At 48.2% G+C, this 17603-nt stretch overlaps 1 protein-coding gene across 1 annotated transcript in view; it reads right to left on the minus strand.

Annotated features, from left to right (window-relative positions):
* Nucleotides 1–1900: 1900 nt before the first annotated feature.
* The window catches only part of LOC142208521 (thyrotropin-releasing hormone receptor-like), an 88260-nt gene continuing 72557 nt past the window's right edge, over nt 1901–17603 (minus strand). The window contains exon 3 of the mRNA XM_075277089.1: nt 1901–2393. Within this exon, the coding sequence (XP_075133190.1) occupies nt 1983–2393 (411 nt within the window). The 3' untranslated portion in view covers nt 1901–1982. The remainder of the gene's footprint in view (nt 2394–17603) is intronic.

Raw genomic sequence — 17603 nt, forward strand, 5'->3', positions numbered from 1 at the left:
CAAAAGGAATGGGTATATAAAGAAAGTTCTTATACTTTTCCCTTCTGCTCAATCCACTCCTGGCTTTGGCTCAAAAAATCACAACAAAATCTGCAGCAAAAAAAAAGAGCTTTTCCGCAATGTGGGGCCTTAGCGTAAATAGTAGCTTGCCCAGGGAATAACAGCTGATAGTGGACACCCTTTGTAATAGTATCATCAGGGGACTCTTTAGAGTGTTCAAGGTGTACAATTAATGTATAAGAACCTGTAAAGTAGTATTTCCCTAATCTGGGTAAATTAGCCACAATTAGGTTAAAAAAAAGTTTAAATAGTAACTAAATGGTTGGTTAATATTAGCGTTTTCACAAAATTTGCAAAATTCAATAGTATAGTGTGTAAAAGTGGAGATTAGGAGCTATAATGTCTCCCATAGAAAGCACTTTGAAGGAACAAGAGATTCTGCTTCTTAACTCTTAGGCTAAGTTCACATGGTGTAACGTGCCGCGGGATGTGGCATGTATACGGCGTGTGAGACTTTGCGCACCGTAAAAGCTCCCAATGATTTCAATGGGAGCCTGGATCGTATACGCGGTGTTATTTTGCAGCCGTGATTTTGCAGCTGCAAAATAACGCCGCGTATACGATCCAGGCTCCAATTGAAATCAATGGGAGCTTTTATGGCACGCAAAGTCTCACACGCCGTATACGTGCCACATCACGCAGCACGTTACTCCGTGTGAATGGACCCTTAAAGACAGTATGCAGCAAAAATATTCTTTGTTTTCTAATTTTTTACCGATTTCTCTTCACTTATACATAGTACGTACAGTACACAGGGATTTTGTGTACTTTAGCATTTTTCGTACTCTGGTTTAAATGGACTTTCTCATAAGAAATTTTCAATAACAAAGCGAAAAAATTGGAAAGCCCCTTTAAAGAAATAAATAAAACCTCCACCCAGATATACCTGTATACTAAAAAGTATAGAACACAAATAATATACTGATGATGATGATGATAATGATGATGATGATGATGATGATGATGATGATATACTAAAGTAGTAAGATAATATTCATCCTGTGAATAGAAAATGCATCAAATACCTGAATTGTTTGTCGCCAATTCCAGATTAGTTATATAGTATTTCCATTTCATTTTTTTCATGTACAATAGTAGCAACAGCTACACAGAGTAGAAACAACCATCGGGGGGGGGGGGGGGTCCAATAGTTTTTAAATCTTGTCATGGAGCAGATAAATAATAAGATAATGAGGTAAATTACAAAAAAATATCATAACTCACCTTTCCAAGTGCCCCTCCATTGCAGAAGTGGTGACGTCATATTCATGGCTTGCATGACCACTTAGCCAATCACTGGCCTAAGTATTTACTTAGGCATGAATACATTGTGTCTTGGCTGATCCTGAGTGCCATGACCGTAATGTCATCACTTATGGTCTAGTAGGATTGGGACCCAAGGACTAGACTGCTCAGTGACCAGACATTGCAAGAGAGGGGTAACATAGGTGAGCTATGTGTATTGTTTCCATACTTTCATCTGCTTCCTGTCAAGTTTATAAAACTGTAGGAGAAACCATTTAATCATCTGGGTATTTGATAATGAATAAGAATAACCCTAAACTTAACCTTGACCTTAAGCCTATCCCTAACCATAGCCTTTATATGCATATGTAGTCTTTAGTAAAGTTTCTGGGCCCTGGTACAAATGTGTTAACTGTGCCCCAAGTACCATGTGCCAATTACAATACTTGTGGTAGAGGGGGGCCCTTTATTCACAGCTATCTCTGCACCACTGTAGTTATTCCCCTGAACTAAAATGAAACACTAATGTGAATGAATTCTGGGAGTTTGCTTTGAGGAATGAACTGGTAATTCACATATGGCGGACACTAGTGTGTAAGTGAATTCTTTTCATCTGATTGTAGAATTCAGTTTTCAATACGTTAAACACACTAATGCATAAAATAGAACAAGAGAAATCATGCAACACTGTATGTTGTGGATGTATCTATACACTTCTCTGGAAAGTTGACCTTTTTTGATGGAAAACCATTGAGGTCTTCCTGGACTGTGAGATCATGATCAGGACTATCATGGGAACTGTCTTTCATGACACTGTAGTAGACAGGCACATTGTACTTGGCAGCCTTTTCTGTCCTTTTTGGTTCACATTTGCACAGATTCTTGAAAGCAGCCCGAAACTTCTGTGACATAAGGTTGTAGATGATAGGGTTAATGGCGCTGTTAAGGTAGATGCACAATCTGCAGAAAAGGAGGAACCAAACATTGAGGTAGGGGGGATCCATGAACGAATTCACCACCACCAGGGTCCGATAGGGCATCCAGAGGAGAGCAAACAGTATCACTACCACTGCCAACATCTTGGTGACCTGGTAGAGAAAACATGAATGTGGTCAGATAAAAGCAACTGGCAAGTTATGAGCAATACTGTAATACTGTCAGTGTTAGTAGTAAAGTAAAACTAAAAACAGCGCCACACCTCTCCACAGTTTGCAATTGGTATTTCAGTTTAGCCCCATGTACCTCAATAGGGATGGGCTGCAATATTATACACAGATTAGTACAGCTGTTTATAATATTAAAAAGGATGTCACAAAATACAAAATCATAAATGACGCATCATTGGATTCTCTCAATGAATTTGGCGTTTTTCTTTTTTAAATTCAATTACCCATTCAAAAAAAATATGGAAGATTTAATGTACACTAGGTCTGATTCTCCAAGTGGGCAGGAACCTTTCATATGTCTCTGAGAAACTAAAATGGTTCCCTCACGCACTTAGAACCAGAGCGAATTCATATATAACCTTCCAGAGGTTTCCATCTTTTCATTCATCTTTTGAACAAGTGGATGGATTTTGATAAGAAGAACACCAACTCATTCAGGGGCACTGCAAGAATCAAATGATGTATGGCGTTTAGCATTTTCTGTTTGGTTACAGATCATCTTTAGGTCGGGGCCCCACGGGACGGAAACACCGTGATTTGCTCGGGGCGGAAACACCATGGGAAAAATCACAGCGTTTTACAGTGAGGGCAAAGTGAACGGGATTCTAGTGTATCCCATGCTCATGTGCTGTAAAAACCGTGGTGTGGACAAGCCTCAATTTTCAACACTGGAGTACCTTTTGAAATCGCAACATGTCAATTATACCTAAAGAAACGTCGGCAGTTTCCTCATAGGTATAATTCTAACAGAAAATCCACAGAGGAAAACTTTGTGACCTTTCTGTCTAAACCACTGCAGGAAGACCCACGATTCATTGCCGCTGCAGTTTTTCCTGTGACACTTTTTTGTTGCAGGATGTCCCTTGGGGCCTTAACCTTAAGCAGCCATTTTCTGTAACTCTAAGGCTCGGTTCAGACGAGGTTTTTTTGGGTCGGATTTTGAAGAGGAAGCCGCCTCAGTATCCGGTCCAAAAAACGGCTAGCCGCGGCTGGATACCAGTGCAGTGCATACAGTGCACTGGTATCCAGTCGCGGCATTCCGCTCTGCATTAGGCCCAAATAAATGGGCCTAGTTGGGAGGGCGTGTCGCGCTGCAGACGTCTGCGGCTGATTCAGCTGCAGATTTCGGCTCAAGAAGGGGCAAGTCGCTTCTTTTTTCCGCAAGCGGCAACAAATTCTCGCAGAAAAAGGAACCCATTGAATTCAATGAGAGGCGTTTTCTTGCGCCGGATTCTGATTGCTCCAGATTTCCATCCCTCAGTTTCTGGGACAAGAAGTAGCGGTCTTCTCTTCCTCCCTAGACTAATATTTTTGTCATTCAATCACCTGAACATCTTTCACCATCCTCATATTTACTCTCACTGGCTATCTATCAAACTCTGAAAAACTTCCTATCACTGTCGCTGTACAAAGACTTCCTACATAGAACTATGTCTGTAAAGAATAAAAGATAATAGGGTGGTTGTGAACAAAGGTCTCCTTGGCCTTGGATGTGTCAGACCAAAGCTTTCCTTTTTTAGTTGTAATGTATAAAATGAGAATTTATATAAAAATCTCAAAAAATGTGGAATGCTGGACATTATGGTTCGACAGTGTTATGAATAGGGGAAAGTAGCTAACTTCTCCTCCTATCTCCTTTCATCTGTGTTCCAACAGAACTGGTTGTTTAGGTTATCAAGGTTATAAAGGAATATTTTACTATTTTATTCCGTGGAAAGACTTTTCAATTACAGAACATTCCTTTTTTTTTTGAAGGAAGACTTGCAGTTTTCTAAATGTGCCAAAGCTCTATTTATTACAGGAGAAGGATTCATGTTCTCTTCTATTTGGAAGCTCGTTGTATAATTTTGTCCTACGGGACTACCCAGGGTGCCACCAACTGCTGCCTCCTCTGCTTATGATATAAATACTTTCCCATATGATTTCATGGTCTCGGCTTTGTTTCCTCTCCCTGTATCAGCATGTAATACTTCTTTGATTCTACATTAGAAGAAGAAAATGGCAGACTAATTGTCTCTTACTGCTGGAGATACTGTATGTCTGCAGATAATGTTCCTCTTCTCTGTGTGACCCAGTTTAGATAAACAATGCCATATACTGTATTCACAGGTATTTGTCTTTCACTTGTTACTATTTGGCAGTGGTAATTACATTAATACACAGACATCTGCTGCTGTCCTGAAAATACTTGGAGTTGAGAAAGTGGAAGTCACGACTTCTAGAGAGTGGGCTTTTAAAAGTCTCTAGTGAAATGACTTATTTTAGCCTCATACGGACAAAGAGAGCCTTTTATCAACAGACAGATAGCGGCTATAATGTCACAGATGTGGCACAATTATAGCTTTTTAGCACATTGCTAAATGTCAGAATCCCTGTAGATCACAATAGGTAGGATGCTAGGATAAAAGGGAATCTGTCATGGTGGACAAGTCTCACCACATGTAGAAACATTTACATTGTTAATAGTTTCCAGTATAGAACAGTATACAATGATAAAGAGCTCTAAATCCCATGTATAGCCAGAGAGCTACATGATATACACCCGGCTAGCTCATGTTAGGAGTAGCTTGGGAGGTTACCACAAACTGATTTAGGATTGTTAGAGGATGTCCGAAATGTTAGATCTGATGAAAAGATAGAATTTTGTAAGTTACCTTCATCAAAATACCAGATCTAGTTATTGAAGACCAGAATTGGTGTAATTCATCGATCTTGCCTTGATTCTTTACAAGTGTTGACACCAAATATTCATAAATGGCCCTAAAAAAAAGACATGCCCATGTACCTATAACTAGAGATGAGCGAACACTAAAATGTTCGAGGTTCGAAATTCGATTCGAACAGCCGCTCAATGTTCGTGTGTTCGAACGGGTTTCGAACCCCATTATAGTCTATGGGGAACAGATACTCGTTAAGGGGGAAACCCAAATCCGTGTCTGGAGGGTCACCAAGTCCACTATGACACCCCAGGAAATGATGCCAACACCTCTGGAATGACACTGGGACAGCAGGGGAAGCATGTCTGGGGGCATCTAACACACCAAAGACCCTCTATTACCCCAACATCACAGCCTAACAACTACACACTTTACACACTCAATACCACCTCTCTGACAGTAGGAAAACACCTTGAAACATGTGTATTTGGCACTTGCAGTGAGGAGAGCTTGTCACCAGCAGTGAATTTGGCCCTTGTAGTAAGTTGAGGTTGGCACCAACATTTGTTTTGAAAATCAGGGTGGATTGAGCCTCTAACCAGCAGAGTTTGGGCAAATTCATGGTGGAGGGAGCCTCTAAAAACCAACAGTTTGGACCAATTCATGGTGGAGGGAGCCTCTAAAAACCCCAGTTTGGACCAATTCATGGTGGAGGGAGCCTCTAAAAACCCCAGTTTGGACCAATTCATGGTGGAGGGAGACTCTAAACAGCCCAGTTTGGGCAAATTCATGGTGGAGGGAGCCTCTAAAAACCCCCAGTTTGGAACAATTCATGGTGGAGGGAGCCTCTAAAAACCCCAGTTTGGACCAATTCATGGTGGAGGGAGCCTCTAAACAGCCCAGTTTGGGAAAATTCATGGTGGAGGGAGCCTCTAAACAGCCCAGTTTGGGCAAATTCATGGTGGAGGGAGCCTCTAAAAACCAACAGTTTGGACCAATTCATGGTGGAGGGAGCCTCTAAAAACCCAAGTTTGGACCAATTCATGGTGGAGGGAGCCTCTAAAAACCCCAGTTTGGACCAATTCATGATGGAGGGAGCCTCTAAACAGCCCAGTTTGGGCAAATTCATGGTGGAGGGAGCCTCTAAAACCCCCCAGTTTGGACCAATTCATGGTGGAGGGAGCCTCTAAAAACCCCAGTTTGGACCAATTCATGGTGGAGGGAGCCTCTAAACAGCTCAGTTTGGGCAAATTCATGGTGGAGGAAGCCTCTAAACAGCCCAGTTTGGGCAAATTCATGGTGGAGGGAGCCTCTAAAAACCCCAGTTTGGACCAATTCATGGTGGAGGGAGCCTCTAAAAACCCCAGTTTGGACCAATTCATGGTGGAGGGAGCCTCTAAACATCCCAGTTTGGACCAATTCATGGTGGAGGGAGCCTCTAAAAACCCCAGTTTGGGCAAATTCATGGTGGAGGGAGCCTCTAAACAGCCCAGTTTGGGCAAATTCATGGTGGAGGGAGCCTCTAAACAGCCCAGTTTGGGCAAATTCATGGTGGAGGGAGCCTCTAAAAAACCCCAGTTTGGACCAATTCATGGTGGAGGGAGCCTCTAAAAACCCCAGTTTGGACCAATTCATGGTGGAGGGAGCCTCTAAACAGCCCAGTTTGGACCAATTCATGGTGGAGGGAGCCTCTAAAAACCCCAGTTTGGACCAATTCATGGTGGAGGGAGCCTCTAAACAGCCCAGTTTGGACCAATTCATGGTGGAGGGAGCCTCTAAAAACCCCAGTTTGGACCAATTCATGGTGGAGGGAGCCTCTAAACAGCCCAGTTTGAACCAATTCATGGTGGAGGGAGCCTCTAAAAACCCCAGTTTGGACCAATTCATGGTGGAGGGAGCCTCTAAACAGCCCAGTTTGGACCAATTCATGGTGGAGGGAGCCTCTAACCAGCAGAGTTGGTGGAAATCAGGGTGGAGGGAGCCTCTAACCAGCAGAGTTGGGGGAAATCAGGGTGGCGGGAGCCTAGTATTAGCAGAATTGTGCAACGCTTATGGTGGATGAGTATGAGGATGCGGAGGAATTGGAGAGGTTGAGTACAGACATGGAGTTTCATGTTGGGGTGCTTTACACAGGTGGGCACAAAAATGAAGGCTCTATCCAGTGGTGGTTCATTTTTATCAAAGTGAGCCGGTCGGCACTCTCAGCTGACAGACGGGTGCGCTTGTCAGTGATGATGCCACCGGCTGCACTGAACACCCTCTCAGATAGGACGCTGGCGGCAGGACAGGACAGCACCTCCAAGGCATATAGGGCAAGTTCAAGCCACAGGTCCAACTTCGACACCCAATACGTGTAGGGCGCAGAGGGGTCGGAGAGGACAGGGCTGTGGTCGGAAAGGTATTCCCGCAACATGCGCCTATACTTCTCACGCCTGGTGACACTAGGACCCTCCGTGGCGGCACTTTGGCGAGGGGGTGCCATCAAGGTGTCCCAGACCTTAGACAGTGTGCCCCTCGTTTGTGTGGACTGGTGAGAACTTGGTTGCCTACTGGAGGAACTGCCCTCCCTGCCGCCAACGTCACATGCTGGAAACATCTCCATCAAATTCTGCACCAATTGCCTGTGGCAAGCATTGATGCGATTGGCCCTCCCCTCTACCGGAATAAAAGACGAGATGTTGTTTTTATACCGGGGGTCAAGGATAGCAAAGATCCAGTACTGGTTGTCCTCCATGATTTTGACAATACGCTTGTCGGTTGTAAAGCACCCCAACATGAACTCAGCCATGTCTGCCACAGTGTTAGTTGGCATGACTCCTCTGGCCCCACCGGAAAGTTCAATCTCCATTTCCTCCTCATCCTCCATGTCTACCCATCCGCGCTGCAACAATGGGACGATTCGAAGTTGCCCGGAAGCCTCCTGTATCACCATCACATCATCGGACAACTCTTCTTCCTCCTCCTCCTCCTCCATTAAACGCAGTGAAGCGGACAGATGTGTGGACCTACTCTCCAGCTGTGACGGATCGGATGCTATCCCTAACTCCTCTGTGTGATCTGAGTTATCCCTGATGTCAATCAGGGATTCTCTCAGAACACACAAGAGCGGGATTGTAAGGCTCACCATCGCATCCTCAGAGCTCACCCTCCTTGTGGACTCCTCAAAGACCCGTAGGATGTCACAAAGGTCTCTCATCCATGGCCACTCATGGATGTGAAACTGAGGCAGCTGACTTTGTGGCACCCTAGGGTTTTGTAGCTGGTATTCCATCAAAGGTCTCTGCTGCTCAACCACTCTATTCAACATCTGAAACGTTGAGTTCCAGCGTGTGGGGACGTCGCACAAAAGCCGGTGTTGTGGCACATGCAGGCGTTGCTGGAGAGATTTTAAGCTAGCAGCGGCTACTGTCGACTTGCGAAAGTGGGCGCACATGCGCCGCACTTTCACCAGTAGCTCTGGAACATTGGGGTAGCTCTTTAGGAAACATTGCACCACTAGGTTGAAGACGTGGGCCAGGCATGGACCATGTTGGAGTCCGGCAAGCTCCAGAGCTGCTACCAGGTTCCGGCCGTTATCACAAACGACCATGCCTGGGCCCAGGTGCAGCGGCTCAAACCATATTGCCGTCTCATCGAGGAGGGCATCCCTCACCTCGGAGGCAGTGTGCTGTCTGTCCCCCAAGCTGATCAGCTTCAGCACAGCCTGCTGACGTCTACCAACGCCAGTGCTGCAACGTTTCCAACTCGTAGCTGGGGTCAATCTAACAGCGGAGGGTGTTCTTCTCGTGTCCCTGCCAGGAATGTTAGGCGGGGAGACGAGGTACACCGGGCCAGTTTGGGAAGCAGTCCCAGCCTCAACTACATTCACCCAGTGTGCCGTCAGTGAAATGTAGCGTCCCTGTCCGCATGCACTTGTCCACGCGTCGGTGGTCAAGTGGACCTTTGTGCAAAGCGTGGAACTAAGGGCCTGCCTGAGGTTGAGTGACACGTGCTGGTGCAAGGCGGGGACGGCACACCGGGAGAAGTAGTGACGGCTAGGGACGGCATAGCGAGGTGCCGCAGTTGCCATCAGGTCCAGGAAGGCGGGAGTTTCAACAAGCCGGAACGCCAACATCTCCTGGGCCAGCAGTTTAGCGATGTTGGCGTTCAAGGCTTGCGCGTGTGGGTGGTTAGCAGTGTATTTCTGCTGCCGCTCCAATGTCTGAGAGATGGTGGGTTGTTGTAAAGAAGCGCCTGATGGTGCCTTTGATGGTGCAGGAGAAGGAGATAAGACAGGAACAGGGGAGGATGAGGGAGAAGTCAACAAAGTGGCGGAGGCAGATGAAGTGGTGTCCTGGCTCGTCCTCTGGAGTGCATCGCCAGCACAGTCAGCAGTGGCAGTGGCAGAGGCAGAGGCAGTGGCAGAGGCAGTGGCAGTGGCGTGAACAGCAGGCGGCCTTTGTCCTGCCGTTGCTGCCTGCCACTGATTCCAGTGCTTGGATTCCAAATGACGGCGCATTGAAGTGGTGGACAGGTTGCTCTTCTCAGAGCCCCTAATCAATTTCGAGAGGCAAATTGTGCAGACAACACTATATCTGTCCTCGGCGCATTCCTTGAAAAAACTCCACACCTTCGAGAAACGTGCCCTCGAGGTGGGAGTTTTTCGGGGCTGGGTACGAACTGGAACATCTTGGGAGATTCCGGGTGTGGCCTGGCTTCGCCTAAGCTGCTGACCTCTGCCTCTAGCTACCCTTTTTGGTGCTGCACTTGCCTCAACATCCACACTACTTTCCCCGCTTGACATCCCCCCTGTCCAGGTCGGGACAGTGTCCTCATCATCCACCACTTCCTCTTCCAACTCCTGTCTCATCTCCTCCTCCCGCACAATGCGCCGGTCAACTGGATGCCCTGACGGCAACTGCATCACATCATCGTCGATGAGGGTGGGTTGCTGGTCATCCACCACCAAATCGAACGGAGATGGAGGAGACTCTAGTGTTTGAGCATCTGGACACAGATGCTCCTCTGTTAGGTTCGTGGAATCGTGACGTGGAGAGGCAGGTTGAGGGACAATGAAAGGAGCGGAGAACAGCTCTGGGGAGCAGGGACAGTTGGGATTATTGTTCTGTGAAGCTTGGGAATTTTGGGAGGAAGGAGGACAAGACTGTTGGGTAATAGGAGGAGAGGAGGCAGAGTCTGACTGGCTGCTGGACAATGTGCTGTAAGCGTTCTCTGACAGTCATTGCAAGACCTGTTCCTGGTTCTCGGGCCTACTAAGGTTTGTACCCTGCAGTTTAGTTAATGTGGCAAGCAACCCTGGCACTGTGGAGTGGCGCAATGCTTGCTGCCCCACAGGAGTAGGCACGGGACGCCCTGTGGCTTCACTGCTACCTTGCTCCCCAGAACCATTCCCCCGACCTCGCCCACGGCCTCGTCCACGTCCCTTTCCGGGAGCCTTGCGCATTTTGAATTCCCAGTTAGAAATTGACACTATATACCAGTAGCAAAAATTGTGGGTGCACGTAACCCCAATATATTCTTTGAATTACCAGTCAGAAACTGGCACTATATGGCAGTAGCAAGAAATGAGGGTATTTGTAACCCCAATATATTCTTTGAATTCCCAGTCAGACAATGGCACTATATACCAGTAGCAAGAAATGAGGGTATTTATAACCCCAATATATTCTTTGAATTACCAGTCAGAAACTGGCACTATATGGCAGTAGCAAGAAATGAGGGTATTTGTAACCCCAATATATTCTTTGAATTCCCAGTCAGACAATGGCACTATATACCAGTAGCAAAAATTGTGGGTGCACGTAACCCCAATATATTCTTTGAATTCCCAGTCAGACAATGGCACTATATACCAGTAGCAAGAAATGAGGGTATTTGTAACCCCAATATATTCTTTGAATTCCCAGTCAGACAATGGCACTATATACCAGTAGCAAAAATTGTGGGTGCACGTAACCCCAATATATTCTTTGAATTACCAGTCAGAAACTGGCACTATATGGCAGTAGCAAGAAATGAGGGTATTTGTAACCCCAATATATTCTTTGAATTCCCAGTCAGACAATGGCACTATATACCAGTAGAAAAAATTGTGGGTGCACGTAACTAGAGATGAGCGAACACTAAAATGTTCGAGGTTCGAAATTCGATTCGAACAGCCGCTCAATGTTCGTGTGTTCGAACGGGTTTCGAACCCCATTATAGTCTATGGGGAACAGATACTCGTTAAGGGGGAAACCCAAATCCGTGTCTGGAGGGTCACCAAGTCCACTATGACACCCCAGGAAATGATGCCAACACCTCTGGAATGACACTGGGACAGCAGGGGAAGCATGCCTGGGGGCATCTAACACACCAAAGACCCTCTATTACCCCAACATCACTGCCTAACAACTACACACTTTCCACATTCAAAAAAACCTCTATCAAAGTGGGAAAATACCTGGAAACCTTCTTTACTCCCCAAATGGATGGACACAAACCCCAATTTAAGCTCAACAAACAGTAACAACCACCCCTTTAAATCACGTTCCCCATGACAACCACAAATGGAATAGGCAATGGGAATTCCAAAAGCCCTCACCCTTAACTGTCATTTTGAGTGTGTGTGTGTGTGTGTGTGTGTGTGTGTGTGTGTGTGATGTGGTAAGACCTTCCAAAATTCACTTTTCTAGCCCTTAACATGAGCCCTTCCAAACAAAGTTACATGACCTTAAGCTGAGCTACCAGCAGAGATTGAGGCCCTTGGCATGAGTAGAGCCTTGCACCAGCAGTGTTTTTGGCACTTAGGGTGAGTTGAGCCTTGTACCAGCGTGTGTCCCTTAACATCAGGCGGGCCCTAAGTTCTGCGCTTTGCACAAAAGTTCCACATTAACTAGGCTGAATGGTACAAAGATTAGTAGGCCCGAGAACCAGGAACAGGTCTTGCAATGGCTGTCGGATAACGCTTAAAGCACATTGTCCACCAGCCAGTCAGCCTCTACCTCCTCTTACCCAACAGTCTTGTCCTCCTTCCACCCAAAATTCCCAATCTTCTCAGAACAATAACCCCAACTGTCCCTGCTCCCCAGAGCTGTTCTCCCTTCCTTTGACTGTACCGCAACCTGCCCCTCCATTTCGCGATTCCACGGACCTAACAGACGAGTATCTGTGTCCAGATGCTCAAACACTAGAGTCTCCTCCATTCCATCTCCGGTCGATTTGGTGGCGGATGACCAGCAACCCACCCTCATCGACGACGATGAGACGCAGTTGCTGTCAGGGCAGCCAGTTGACATGCGCATTGTGCAGGAGGAGGAGGCGAGACAGGAGTTGGAAGAGGAGGTGGTGGACGACGAGGACACCGACCCCACCTGGACAAGGCAGATGTCAAGCTGGGAAAGTAGTGTGGATGTTGAGGCAGGTGCAGCACCAAAAAGGGTAGCTAGAGGCAGAGACATGTCCAGAGGCAGAGGTCAGCTGCTTTGCCGAAGCCAGGCCAGACCCGGAATGTCCGAAGATGTTCCCTTTTGTACCCAGCCCAGAAAAACTCCCCCATCGAGGGCACGTTTCTTGAAGGTGTAGAGTTTTTTCAAGGAATGCGCCGAGGACAGATATAGTGTCGTCTACACAATTTGCCTCTCGAAATCGAGTAGGGGCCCTGAGAAGAGCAACCTGTCCACCACTTCAATGCACCGTCATTTGGAATCCAAGCAATGGAATCAGTGGCAGGCAGCAACGGCAGGACAAACGTCGCCCGCCGTTCATGCCACTGCCTCTGCTCACAGTGCTGGCGATGCACTCCAGAGGACGAGCCAGGACATCACTTCATCTGCCTCCGCCACTTTGTTGACTTCTCCCTCATCCTCCCCTGTTTCTGTCTTATCTCCTTCTCCTGCACCATCAAAGGCACCATCAGGCGCTTCTTTACAACAACCCACCATCTCTCAGACATTGGAGCGCCGGCAGAAATACACTGCTAACCACCCACCCACGCAAGCCTAGAACGCCAACATCGCTAAACTGCTGGCCCAGGAGAGGTTGGCGTTCCGGCTTGTTGAAACTCCCGCCTTCCCGGACCTGATGGCAACTGTGGCACCTCACTATGCCGTCCCTAGCCGTCTCAACTTCTCCCGGTGTGGCGTCCCCGCCTTGCACCAGCACGTGTCACTCAACATCAGGTGGGCCCTTAGTTCCGCGCTTTGCTGCAAGGTCCACTTGACCACCGACACTTGGACAAGCGCCTGTGGTCAGGGATGCTGCAGTGCTTATCTTTAATGACAGGCAGGGTGAATGTGGTGGAGTCTGTTCCCCGGGTGCAAACTGGGGTGGCCTATCTCCTCTCCCAGGCCAAAATTCATGGCAGGAGTAGACTGAAACCCTACGACGCTGCAACCTCCACCACAGCTACTAGCGGCAAACGCTAAAACACTGGTGTGGGGAGACGTCAGCAGGCGGTGCTGAAGCTCATCAGCTTGGGGGACAGACAGCACAGTGCCTCCGAGGTCAGGGATGCCATCCTGGCTGAGATGGCATTTTTTTTTCCCTGCTACACCTGGGGCCTGGCATTTTTACGCCTGTGATAATGGCTGGAACCTGGTAGCGGCTCTGGAGCTTGCCAGCCTCCAACACGTTCCATGTTTGGCCCACGTCTAACCTAGTGGTGCAAAGTTTTTTAAAAACATACCCAAATGTACCGAAGCTACTGTTGAAAATGCGGCGCTTGTGCGCCCACTTTTGCAAGTGCACAGGAGTCGCTGCTAGCCTAAAAACACTCTAGCAAGGCCTACATCTGTCCAAACACAGGCTGTTGTCCGTCATTCACACACGCTGAAACCCTACAATACCATATCTTGAGCAGGGTGTGTGAGCTGCACAGACCTTTGATGGAGTTCCATCTACAAAACCCAAGGGTTCCTCAAAGTCAGCAACCAAAGTTTCTGCACCATGAGTTTCCAGGGGTGGCAGAGTTATGGCTAGGGGAAGAGGCATGGATAGGGATGATGTCTAGGGGCAAAAGCAGTGTGGATGTGGAGGCAAGCTAAGCAGGAAAAACTGGGGGTACAAGCTAAGGCATGGACTGGGGTGATGTCTAGGGGCAAAAGCAGTGTGGATGTGGAGGCAAGCTAAGCAGGAAAAACTGGGGGTACAAGCTAAGGCATGGACTGGGGTGATGTCTAGGGGCAAAAGCAGTGTGGATGTGGAGGCAAGCTAAGCAGGAAAAACTGGGGGTACAAGCTAAGGCATGGACTGGGGTGATGTCTAGGGGCAAAAGCAGTGTGGATGTGGAGGCAAGCAAAGCAGGGAAAATGGTGGCTAGAGGCAAAGGGATGTCCATAGGCAGCAAGGGCAAAGATGCAAAACTCTCCCGTTTCAAGAATTTTCCTGACTTGTTTCCCCACAAAACATTCCTGGGAGGAGGGCTGAAACACCACCCTCCTCCTCCTCCGCTGTTAGATTTACCCCAGCTACGAGCTGAAAACGCTGCAACACTGGTGTGGGGAGACGTCAGCAGGCTGGGCTGAAGCTCATCAGCTTGGGAGACGGACAGCACACTGCCTCTGAGGTCAGGGATGCCATCCTGGATGAGATGGCAATTTGTTTATCCCCGCTGCCCCTGGGGCCAGGTTTTTTAGCTTGTTGGAGGGCTCTGGAGCTTGCCAGCCTCCAACACGTTCCATGCCTGGCCCACATGTTCAATGTAGTGGTGCAATGATTTTTAAAAACATACCCCAAATTAGCTGAGCTAAGGGTGAAAGTGCGGCACTTGGACACCCACTTTCCCAAGTCTACAGTACCTGGAGCTAGCCGCAATACACTCCAGCAAGGCCTACATCTGCCTGAAGCACCTACTGTTGTGCGAGGTCACCACACGCTCTAACCCTAGATACCGTATGTTCAGCAGGGTGTGTGAGCAGCAGAGACCTTTGATGGAGTACCAGCTACAAAACCCAAGGGTTCCTCAGAGTCAGCTCCCTCACTTTCTGCACCATGAGTTTCCATGGGTGGCAGACTTATGGCTAGAGGCACAGGCATGGATAGGGGTGATGTGTAGGGGCAAAAGCAGTGTGGATGTGGAGGCAAGCTAAGCAGCAAAAACTGGGGGTACAAGCAGCCGGTGACATCATCACTGACAAGCACAGCTGTCTGTCAGCTGACAGGCTGACTTTCACCAAAATGAACAGACAATGGATAGACTCATCATATACATGTCAGTTACATGACAAATTTAGTGCAATTTGCAAGTCCAAGATGGTTTGGAGATCTGCGGAGAGGAATCTCACCACCTCTTGCGGGTGCCATCATTTGGAAGGCAAGCCCTGGGCTCAGTGGGTGAGAGCAAGCGCAGGATAATCGTCGTTTGGCCTGGCGGCCACTGCCTCTTCCACTGTTGACAGGGCTGGCGCTGCAGTCCAGACCAGGAGCCAGGACACCTCCACATCTGCCTCTGACACTTTGGGGAGTTCACCCTTATCCTCACCTTTTCCTGCCATTTCTCCTTTTGCCCGCGCCATCATGCGCCTCTTCCCAGCAACTCCCCATCTCCCAAGCCTTTCATTTCATGCTAAAGTACAGCGCAACCCACCCACATGCCCAAGGCTTCAACGGCCTCATCTCAAGAAATCTGGCCCAGGAGATGTTGGAATCCCGGCTGGGGGACACTCTGCCCTTTTTGGGCAGAGTGTCTACTGCGCCACCGCACTGTGCCGTCCACACCAGCACTTTCCCCCAAACATGAGGCGGTCCCTAAATTCAGCGCTTAGCCCTAAAGTTCCATGTGACCAGTTACGAATGGACAAGTGCATGCGGACAGGGACGCTACCTTTCAATTTGGGCACAGTGGTTGAATGTAGTTGAGGCGTGGACCGGGTCGCAAAATGTGGTGGCCTGACTTGTCTCCCCACACAACATTCCTGGGAGGAGGGCTGAAACACCACCCTCCTCCGCTGTTAAATTGACCCCAGCTACGAGCTGGAAACGCTGCAACACTGGTGTGGGGAGACGTCAGCGGGCCGTGCTGAAGCTCATCAGCTTGGGGGCCAGACAGCACACTGCCTACAAAGTGAGTCATGCCATCCTCGATGAGACGGCAATGTGGTTTTTGCCACTGCACCTGGGCCCAGGCATGTTGTCATGTGTGATAATGGCCATAACCTGGGATTGGCTCTGTAGCTTGGCAGCCTGCAACATATTCCATGCCTGGGCCACGTTTTTAACTCATTGCTGCTAATCTTTTGAAAAAGGTACCCCAATGTTCCTGAGCTACTGGTGAAAGTGTGGCGCTTGTGCGGATAGTTTTTAAAGTGTATAGTTGCCGCTGCTAGCCTCTATGCACTCCTACAACGCCTGTACCTGCTGGAACAACGGCTGTTGTGCGACGTCTCCACACTGCTGGCACTAAACATATCATGTGTTGAGCAGAGTGTGTGAGCAGCACAGACCTTTGATGTAGTTCCAACTCCAAAACCCTCGGGTTCGTCAAAGTCAACTCCCTCAGTTGCTCAACCATGAGTGGCCATGGGTGGCAGACTTATGTGAAATCCCATCCCATCCATTGCACTGGACACGAAACATTAGCATGCGCTCAGCACAACTTCGGATATGGCAGATGCGTTAAGCAGGGTGCAGGGTACAACACAGACCAGGCCCGAGCACCAGGAACAGGTGTTAGAAATACTGCAGCATCTGCCATTTCCTTCCAATTTTGGGGTTTTGGACCCGCCACCGACTTGTCTGGACCTAAGTGGGGATCATGAGACACAGTTGCCATCAAGGCAAGCTGTGGTCATGTGCGGTTTGCAGTAAGGGGGCAGTGCGCAATTGGAAGAGGAGTTGGTGGATGACGAGGCCACCGACCCCACATGGACAGGGGTGATGTCTAGGGGCTAAAGCAGTGTAGATGTAGAGGGAAGCTAAATCAACAAAAAACCTGGGTAGAAGCAAAGGCATAAACTGGGGTGATGTTTAGGGGTGAAAGCAGAGTAGATGTGGAGGGAAGCTAAGCAGCAAAAACAGTGGGTAGAAGCAAAGGCATGCAAAACTCTACCCTGTTGGAAGACTTATTCCTAGGTCTGGAACACGTTAATGGCCCCCCTGGACAAATTACTGCCACTCAGGGGCCTAGTGTCACCAGGAGGGACAAGTATAGGCGCATGTTGTGGGAATACCTGGCCGACACCAGCTCTGTCCTCTCCGATCCCTCTGTGCTCTACAGCCTAAACTTATTTTCTCATCTTTTTTTCTGAACTGCACATCTCTTGCCTGCTTCCTTTGGGATCTTAGAAATGGTGGTCCACTTCCACAGATGGTAACTTCAATAGACAGTGTAACGGGAGTAGCTGAGGGATCGCTGTCTTAACCACTTTTTGGCACAAAATTAACTTCCAAAGCCAAATATGGTGCAAGTATATGATGCAAGGACACCTACACACCTATCTCTGACACATTGGGGAGTTCACCCTCATGCGCCCTTTTGGCCTGCACCATCATGCGCCTC

Source organism: Leptodactylus fuscus, chromosome 6, assembly GCF_031893055.1.
Source record: "Leptodactylus fuscus isolate aLepFus1 chromosome 6, aLepFus1.hap2, whole genome shotgun sequence".
NCBI classification, from domain to species: Eukaryota; Metazoa; Chordata; class Amphibia; order Anura; family Leptodactylidae; genus Leptodactylus; species Leptodactylus fuscus.